The sequence below is a fragment of the Odontesthes bonariensis genome, chromosome 8 (genome assembly GCF_027942865.1).
Source record: "Odontesthes bonariensis isolate fOdoBon6 chromosome 8, fOdoBon6.hap1, whole genome shotgun sequence".
Taxonomy (NCBI): domain Eukaryota; kingdom Metazoa; phylum Chordata; class Actinopteri; order Atheriniformes; family Atherinopsidae; genus Odontesthes; species Odontesthes bonariensis.
Window position 1 is genome coordinate 10500488 of NC_134513.1, and position 10137 is coordinate 10510624.

Below are 10137 nucleotides of genomic sequence, written 5' to 3' on the forward strand. Positions count from 1 at the left end.
GCGTCAGACAGACTGACACTTTGGCATTAGTGTCCATTGTTAAAAGAAGAAAATCAGCACACACACAGGTGGCCACTCAGCTTTATTTAGCCAGGATTGTGTCTCAACCTGCCCTTCGCTTCCACTCACTCATCCTGTGGTAACTCTAGACCCTTTGATGAATGAAAGGCAAAGGACGTGGTAGAAAAGCCAGAAATCCTTCTGCACCTTCCATATAAGCCGGGATTTTCTATCCAGAGCTTTTCTCCTGCTGAGAAAAAATGGGAAAGAACTGAACCAAATTTCACTCAAAATATCATATCATCGGACAATGATTGATGGATACAAAAAGATGACAAAGAGCATTATACAGTACCTGAAAAGCCCTGCACAGCTGATCCCTTCTGTAGATGTATTCGTGTGATAACTCACCCTGAGGTTAGAAGATCTATAAGAAAAAATAATTATATGATTAAAAACCATGTTTTTGTTGTCTAATCACTTTGCTAAATGTATTATTATATTCTTTTCTCCTTAAAATGAAAGATTTCTGTCTGTTTGCCCAAAGGGTTCTTTTACACTTGAATATAAAAATGTTATCACCATGAAAGACACATAAAAGTGGAGTACAGTTTAGTGGGTGGCAAAGAAGACGAAAGTGGAGGAATTAGTGGATGCTCTTTTGTTTGTGGAAGTTGAAGTGTAGACATTTGTAAAAGAGAGGATCATACTTATCATGTAACAAAAGAACAAGCAACGACACATGAATAATCTCAGTCGAAGAAACAGACATGCAGAGGCAAACCAAATTTAAAATGGGCAAAAATTGAAAAGAAAAATATACTTTGGGGTGACTTTTCCCTGATGGAAATTGGAATGATCCTGACGTTGCCAGTTTTCTCAGGTTACAAAGTCCAGAGATATAGATGGTCTTTCTAATTGAGGCATTTGAGATGGTGCTATCTCCAATTTGACCACTACATGTCAAAAATAGTTCCACACTGTTACAATAAAACGGTTTACATACCGTAAATAGTACATAGTAGCAATAAAACCCATCCATCCATTTTCTATACCCGCTGAATCCGTCGGTCGGGTCGTAGGGGGGCTGGAGCCTATCCCAGCAGTCATTGGGTGAGAAGCAGGGTACAGCCTGGACAGGCTGCTATCACAGGGACACACAACTACACACAGGCTCACACTTACTCCTGAGGACAATTTTTTAGAGAAACCATTAACCTAACATGCATGTTTTTGGACAGTGGGAGGAAGCGGAGTACCTGGAGAGAACCCACACATACACGGGGAGAACATGCAAACTCCACACAGAAAGGCCCCAGCCGGGAGTTGAACCTGAAACCCTCTCACTGTGAGGCAACGCTGCTAACCACCACTGCTAACCACCACACCACCGTGCAGCGATGACCTGATCTTTGTATATAATTATGTGCCAGAATTTTCCAACTGGTGACAAATTAGGATGTTATTTAAGTATCCAGACTTTTTCTGCAATGCCTTGGGTGTTGTAATGCTTGTAAAGTATGGTTTGACATTGATTTGCTGAATTAGGCAAAGCCTTAATTAAAAAAAAAAGGATGGCAGAGTACATATTGGTTAGCATTAATGATGTCTCCACAGTCTTTCAAGTAACCAGTGCTGAGTCCCATGCATACAGAATTATTTTTCAGAATCTTTCCATTTCTGATATTCACTATTTACTGTAGATCTCAGTTCTCAGGTGTGATGGTGAACCACTCCAATTCTTAACTTCTGAAAGACTTAAACTATGTGGAATGCTCTCTTTTTATACCCAGTCATGTCACTGATCTGTTGCTGATTTGACACGGTGTCTTAGTGCTATTTTGAATTCAATATAGGGTTTAAATGATTCTTTGAAATCTATCTTTGTGTCAGTATAGGATGGTGCTGTAGTGGTGTTGATAAAAGTTACTGTAAATGAGCTAAAAGCCAGCAGATTTTTTAAAAATCTTTACTTAATTTTAACTTAAATTTCTTGCTTGCTGTTTACATTAAAAAAAACATGACTCAAGATAGAAAGGGTGTGTCCCCCATCTTTGCCCAGTGATAGCTGGGATAGGCTCCAGCCTCACCACAACCCTGAATTGGATTAAGTGAGTATAGAAAATGGATGAATGGGAAAGAAAATGAAAATCCAGAGCCTGATTGGGAACATGAGGGGTAAATCAATGCATGTTAATAATTTCATAACATACATTGATTCTGTCTTAACTATACAGTCCACTTAATGCGACTTCACTGTTGCTGTCAGTGTTATGTATTTGATGATAATAGACAAAAGGTTGTTATAAATAAATTGTTATAAAACACTATATCCTGGGTGATTGATTTATTATTATAGTTATTTTTAGTACCATTTTCTTTTCTTTCTACTATTTTACGATCTAAAATGCTGGATAAAAAAGACACAAAATTACATGTGAAGACATGTTCATTCTGAGAAATGTTTATTCACATTGAAGACATTTTTGAGCAATGAAATCACCTGTCCAGTTAATTCAGAAAAACAATGACCAGAATTAAAAGGTGTCTTGGCATTTTTAAACAAGAATTCACATTTCTTTTGCGTACAAAACATTAAGGAATGTTGGCCATGAATATTCACAGGATTCAACTAATTTTCCCCCAATATTAAATAAAAATAAGTTACCTACAGTAAATATGCATATTTGTAAACTAGAGAAATTTTCTTCATGTAAATAAGAACATAGACCTAGAACATGTGACCATGACTTTGGCTTCAAGCCTACAAATATAAAGTAGTCAAAGAAAAAATGAAAAATTACTTTGCATATGCATTCAAAAGATTCTGCTCCTGCTCAGTGTGGCAAATTCACACTGAGTCCTCAAAGCTCTCCACATAACATAAATACACATTATCGCTATATTCGTATTCTCTCATGCTAAATTGTTGTACATTTTTGCTCAAAACTCTACATAACTTTACATATTTCTATATCAACATAAGGCACAACTATCAGACAGGAGATTTCCACAATTAAAACATCAACCCATCAGTATAATTTCTTTTTGATTTGAATCACATTAAAAGATGTTTTCTGGATGCAATAATAAAATAAGTTGATAATTAGCATCAGATTGTTTCACAAACACAAAAATATGTATTCTTTCACAGGTCCCATCAGCATCCAAGTCTATTAATTGAGGGGAATTAGAATTTGCATGCAAAATATTGTTGATTTTCTATTCAGATGACGATAGACCTGAGGAGACGGAAGCACGTGATGACATCTCTGGGAATTGGTGGGCTAATTTCGTTGCCATCCAAACGGAGGTAACGCAGCCGAGGCACGCTTTCGTTGAGTGACTCATCCAGAGCATCGACGGAGACAGGACAGACAGTGGAACCACTCACGCCTGTAAATGAGCAAAGGGAATTAATGTTATAAGACTTGCCTCTTTGATCAAGACCCCATCCATAGAGCTACTTAAACAAGATTTCCCTCAATACATCTACACAAAACAACACTAAGACTCACTTGTAATCTTGTTGTGGTCGAGGTGAAGGTGCTCAAGGCCTGAAGAAATAATGGGAACCTCAGTCAGCTGATTGTGGGACAACTGCAAGTCCAAAATACTGGAGACATTAAACACATCTTTGGGAACTCCACCGCTGCCAAGCTTGTTGTGATTGAGCCTCAGAAACGCCATTTTGGGCAAATCTTTGAAATAACCAGCTGGGATCTGCTCAATGCTGTTGCTATCAAGGAAAAGCTGGGTGATTGTGGGTGATAATCCAAGAGGCATGCTACTCAGATGATTCTTGGCGAGATTTAACTGTACCAGACTGCTGAGACCCTTTAGGCTCACTTCGGTCACAGCATCATCCATCAGCTTATTCCCCTGAAGATCCAGGAGGGTAAGCTTATCAAGACCAGCAAAGACACCAGCAGGGATCTTGGAGATACGATTGCGAGAGAGACGTAGATGCTCCAGACTGGCTGGTAGGGGAGATGGCACAGAAGACAGGAGGTTGTCATCCATGAACAGGTGCGCCAGGTGTGTCAGTGGACTCAGGACGCTTTCTTCCACTCCTTCGCTTGGGATTTTGTTGCGGTTTAGGTTCAGCCAGCGCAGCTGTGTTGCATTCTGCAGGGCATCTGATGGAAGAGTTTCGATCAGATTGTTCTGCAAATAGAGGTACCATGTGTAAGGAGGGATTTTGGGGATGCTCTTCAGGCCTCTATTGTCACAGTAGACAGCACGAGGGAAGTTTGGGGGGCAGCGGCATTCTTTAGGGCAGGCTTGGATCTGGGCCACAAGTTCCTCATAAGGCATGTCCTGGCTGACAGCTAGTCCTACCAGGCACAAGATGCAGAGAAGGTTCTGGAGAAGGGCCATTTTACCGCTTAATCTTGGCTGGAAAGAAGGAGTAAAAGGAATTATAATGTAGTCAAACACAGCAGAATAGAACAGTACAAAATTGGTAAGAAATCCAGTGTAAAGTAATTTTGACAAGATGTTAGGTCCACAATCAAGTGACCCATAGATTGCTTTTCAGGTTCTGAGTCTGATGTGCAACTTGAGATTACTAACAGTAAACAAGTGAGGCATTGTCTGCTGTATAACTCTACATATTGTCTTTAACAGTGTACAAGTTTCATAGCAAGCATCAAATACAACTAAATCAACGAAGGGTTACTGAATGGAAACTGTGTCCCAAGTTAGCCTACGGTACCATAAGTAACCTACACTACCTCTAATGCCATTATCATTCATCTCCAGGGTCAGCTGCCAGAATGAGGTTGTCAAGTCTTCCCTCTCCTTACTTTACGTGTCAAAGGCAGGTAAAAGCTCAAGAGACAGGATGCAGAGTTGGTTCGAGTATAATTGCATTAGGCCAATCTTCAAGTTGAGTCATGAACTTTGCATGTCAACTGTTGGGAGTTGTTAAAGTGGCAAAGCCTGCCACATGTCTTTTCCCACTTGTTTTGGTTTACACAGCTGATGCAATGATGCATGCAAATAACCGTATGTGCAATTAGTAGGGATCACAGATCAAAGAAAGAGCAATTGAATTTAAAATGATCAATGAAAAATTATTAATACAAGAACTTATGTGACAAAGAGGCATAAAAAGAGGACTGAAATCCGGAGTAAGCTCTGACATCTTCTTTCCATCCATTTCTTAAGCTTCTGCTTGATTTCTGTCAGTTGCCATCTGGTGCTTATTTAAATTCTTGATGCGCTCCATGTCTGTCTGGAACTCATTCCCTGCTTTTCCTTAGATGGGAGCACTTCAAAGACAATCCCAGATCACTTCTTTGCAGAGATGTGCCTCTGGTTACAGAGGCCAAAGCTTCATGACCCTGCTTTAGAGTGCAAGATGTGCCGCAAATGCAAGTAATATAATTCCATAGAGCTTTATCACTATCATTAAAGTTGTAAGATGAACAGCAGCTACCTCCCCTGCCATTAAGACACATCAGTGTCAGCATTTATAATTAGCATTTATCTAATAAGAAACGGATGATTGTAATAAAAAAAGTTTGAATGAACTTCCTCATTGGAAAATTTCTGAAGACATGACTGACATCTCTTTTTTCCAGCAGTTTTTCTTACCTTCAGCTCTCGGAAGTTTCCCTTTGCAGTGATCTTCTTCAGCGAGTTATCAAGCGTGGTCTCAAATGACAAGGATGCAAGTGTCGCCTCCCTGTATTTGTACCACTGGCTGTTTCATTCAACGTGTGCCAGCCTATCACTTAGGATGACACCAAAGCTCCTCTTGGCCAATCAGATTCCTCTAGCCACAGAGGTCCTAATCTTCAGGAGGTGTGTAAGTTGCTAAGCCTTTTCAGCACTTGAGACATGGCCCACTTAATGCAGGTGTACCTGTTCTTATTTTGCTGATTTCCACATGTACAACCCTTCCTCTCTTTATGGCAAGATTTATCTCCACCTGCAAATCCGATGTCCTTTGGCAACCTTTGTGCTAATTCCATGCCTCTGTTGTCAACAATGTCATCAGGATTAATTACTGTAATCTACTTAGACTGACAATGTTTGCCATTGTTATGAGCATAACGCATGCAAACACAAGTCAGTATAACTGTGATATAAACTCGGTGATTATATCCGAATATACAAATGCGCTGACTTGAGTTTGAAGTAGTTCCAGCAAGAGGCCATGTCTGCCGAAACTGTAAGCAAATAATCACATGATTAATGTGGAAGGGCAAAACTTGCTCTGATTATTTTGAATAGTACAATTGTTAAATGTACTTTCATGAATTTAGCAATGTCTTTTTAATGTCAATTTACATTTAACTGATACAGAGCATCAGTACTTGGTTGAAAAATCTTCAAGAAATATAGAGTAGGGACACAGAAGGTGTTTTCAGAATAGTCCTGAGTATTTGTAACCTGTTGGTATAATTGTATGTAGTAACTTTATTTAAATCTGTTTCTATTTATTTTTGAAGGGCATCTGAGCTCAGTGTTTCAGGAGGAAGGCCAGTTGTTCAGCACTTTAGGTAGAGCATTAAGCACAAAGATGACATAGTTTAAGGTACAAGATATTTCCTGCAGACATAAGAGGTAATGGTTTTATGGGAGAGAGGTCAGACTTAAGCTGAGGAGATTTTACTGCAGGTCGGCCACGCAAATTGTTTTTGCAGGAGCTGGCTAGCGCCAGGAATAGTGACCTTTAAAGTTGCGAGCATGAGCCTGCACCAATATCTTGTGATGACGGCAAAGACTTGAGTGCAACCGGATGATCCCAGCTCACTTTAGAGGATAGGAGCCACACTTATCTGTGATCAGCCATGCAAGCCCATTAGAGCTCCTCTGGTGTATCCCTTGGTATATTTGTGTACAGTAATAATTACTCTACACATGTTTGTAATCTTGTATGATCAATTACACATCCAGATACTGGATTTGTACAAAGACAAAGATTTTTTTAGATGAATGGAGACATATTACATGTCCATTTTTTGGTCCACAAACTTTGCTGCTTAGATTTGCTCAAAATGACTCTTATTCTTAGCCAACAATCTTTTTTTTTTTCTACTGATATCCTTAATGTAAATCATGTTGTTGAATTTGATATCATAGTATTGCCTTTTTTAGCCCAAGGAAATGTTTTTTGGCATGATGCAAGTCTCTGTCTGACTGCAGATCTGTCTGCAACACAGCCAACAGCATGAATTCAACAGTGAGAATATGTTTTAACTTGGACTTCCTACCAATAAATCAGCTAAATCAGCTGCCTCATAAGCGATTTGCTGATGATATCAAGAATGAGTCAATATTTTTTTGTTTTTTAATGCCAAAAAAGAAATCCAAAGATTTCCGAAGAGCTCATTCAATCGTAATGTTTCTTTGTTTTGGTGCAAGTGAAACTGTCTCACACTAACTCGCTCATAACAAAATGATGAATCTTTCCAACCTTATTCCAAAACAAAAAGATTAAGATAAGTAAGATTTGCTGCTGAAAATGGTGAGTCAGGGCTTCACTGACTATTGACTGAAAACAAATGCTGAGTAGTATCTGCCCAACAGACTAAAATAAAACACATGCAGATGTATATGCTAGCGCTAATTTCCTGCCAGGGTCTTTTATTCTGAGTCAGCTAGTTCAGTTATACAACAGCTTGTATTTGTAGTGCATGTGTTTGCAGGATTGTTTCCAGTTATTGGCTTCCGGTTAAGCTACTTCGTGACTTTGAAACTTGTTTTGGAAGAGTGCCTTACTTTATGCAGAACAAAGGAGTGATTCAATGTTTATGGATCATTATCATGTTTTTATAGAGGGTTTGTTGTGTGGAAACAAATGATTGAAAATGATGAAAATCATTGATTTCAATGTGTAATCCTGCTGTTAGAGTGGTTTCAAACTGACTATAAAAGGTGGCTATCATGAGAAAAATATCCAAACACATGATATTTGCATTCAGCTTAATGTGTTTTCAGTCTGTTTTGGAGCAGGCAAAGGGAAAGCACATCAAAAGTATGATCAATCCAGTCAGATGTCATCTTGAAAAATGAACAGCACCTCATTTTTCAAGCAAACATAATTATTATAAAACAAAAGACCAAACCATCTTTACCTGTTTCTCTCAGCTGTGTGAGTGGTCAGTTTGCAGCCAGATGAGCGTGGGTCCACTCTGACGTGTGTCCACAGTCTCTTTTGGCCTTAGTCAGTGCAGCAACTTAGCCAGGTTAGACTTATAGTCTTGTCGGTTTGATACTTCCAAGGCTGCACCTTGTACATGGGTTGAAAAGAGAAGATGGAGCCTTTGTTGTTGGTGGGAGGACGATTGTGTGTGAGTTGGGATGTCCCTTCAGAGATTGTGTCACATGCCTTTCTGCCAGCACAGCATTTTTTCCCCCACGTCTGTTGTTTTTTCTGCTCCTTTTTTTGTTGCTGAAACTGAAGTAATCGGTTTGCTGCAACCTGCTGCCAGCCATCTTACTTAGCCATTTCACCCATGACTTTGGGGGATGGGTGCATGACCAGTTTACGGTTCGTGTCAGCTCACAGGCCTTGGGGTGTGTTATTTGGCTCACAGGTGAGAATCATGAGAGCTTTTTACTAACACACCCGCCCCACATTTCATTGAAAGCATTCCATGTTTTTACAACCAAAGGCTCTGGAGCATTTCTAAATGCAAGTAAATGCTAAAAGAATTGTTAAAATGCACTGCTTTCTTTGCAGGAGTTTCAGACTGCAGTTGATAAACAAAGGTAAGGAAGTCAGATAGAATCATGGAAAAATATAACATGAGCAAATCTGCTATGACTGCTATTACATCCGCCAAGCACAAGCATGTTTATTTGCTTATGTCAGCCAACATTCATCAAAAGCCATTGAAACACAAATATCTATACAAAGACATAAATCAAAATAGCAAGTAGACATTATTATGCTCAGTACAGTTGGTCTGAATCTGTACTTTGGTTCAGATTCTGGACCAAACTATCTGCAACACCAAATCATTGCATAGGGTATGAACCCAATTTGATACATATATTTATATATTTTTTTTTACAACAACTTAATTAAACTTTGGACCTGCAGCACACTACAAAAAAGTTTGGGCAGTGAAGCTTATACCACTTTCTTCAGACAACACTTAAAAGGCATTTTGACATGCAATTTTGTTAGGAAAAATGGTATCCAAATAAGACTTTATCATTGTTCTTATTATTAGGCATTTTGGTTGTCCCATTCTTCCAGCAGACAAGTCTTAAGGGTGGCAACAGGTCAAAGGTTATCATCCCCAAGGGATAATTTGCTGCACAGCTGGCACGTGAAAACAAATCTCACATAACCAAAATAAAAGACATCAGCAAATATCTCACAGAGCTATTCAAAGGGCTGATGGGAGTGGGAACAAAAGAGATTTTTATTCTGTTAGTCCTACATTTATCTGCAGCCAAAAAGGGGTTGGTGCAGAATTGACTGGGCCTTTTTAAGAATGCCGAGTCTGTCAGGTCACTCAGGAGAGTACTTGCAATTTCATAGCACGTTTTGACCAAGCCCAAAATTTTTTTTTATAAATGAAATCGTATGTGACATTAGCATCATTCACATCCCTTTTAGACCGGTACACAAACTGAAGTGGGTGTACTTAAACTTGATACTATTCTCAAAAGATTTCATCACCAAGAAAGTGAGTACAATGGACCTAAAATCATTAAGTGTCTTTGGTGTGGTAATGTTGGGGATGGTTACGATAATAGAATCCTTAGTGTTTCAGGATAGTGCATTCTGAAGACTGCTGATCCCCTTACTTTTCTTGTAGTGCCACTATGGGGTTAACAATAGACATGTCTTTCAGAAACAAGGGAGAGACAAAGAGAAAACAAAACAGATGCTAAAAGATATATGAGACAACGTAATGAGAAATGGAAATATCTAGGATGGATATAGCCTAAGAGAGAAGTACAAATTGTGAACTGAGAGGAAATCTGCAGTGAGAAGTTAGAAAACAGATCAGGGTGATGATGGATGAGCACAGAATGTGCACACAAATAAAGAGAGCAGCTGGAGATGGTCTAGACTGAAAGGAGATTGGAGTTGCGCTGCCAGGCTGCAACAGCTGATTGTACTTTCACTCATCGTCTCAAGCGAGTAGATTTGAGGCTTATGGC

General features: G+C 39.2%; 1 protein-coding gene across 1 annotated transcript; it reads right to left on the reverse strand.

The window, feature by feature from the left end:
- Nucleotides 1-2514: 2514 nt before the first annotated feature.
- Nucleotides 2515-8175, reverse strand: kera (keratocan). Its single transcript, XM_075472508.1, has 3 exons — nucleotides 8091-8175; nucleotides 3519-4398; nucleotides 2515-3396 (listed from the first exon to the last, which is right to left on the reverse strand). Exons 2-3 carry the CDS (start codon nucleotides 4378-4380, stop codon nucleotides 3227-3229), a joined length of 1032 nt encoding a protein of 343 aa, XP_075328623.1. The 5' UTR covers nucleotides 4381-4398; nucleotides 8091-8175; the 3' UTR covers nucleotides 2515-3226.
- Nucleotides 8176-10137: the final 1962 nt, after the last annotated feature.

Bases quoted from the DNA above. Each gene is read 5' to 3' on its own strand.
- kera (XM_075472508.1), bottom strand. From the start codon at position 4,380: ATGGCCCTTCTCCAGAACCTTCTCTGCATCTTGTGCCTGGTAGGACTA. The intron at 3,397-3,518 runs GTGAGTCTTAGT...GCTCATTTACAG, and splicing joins CGACCACAACAAGATTACAA to GCGTGAGTGGTTCCACTGTC.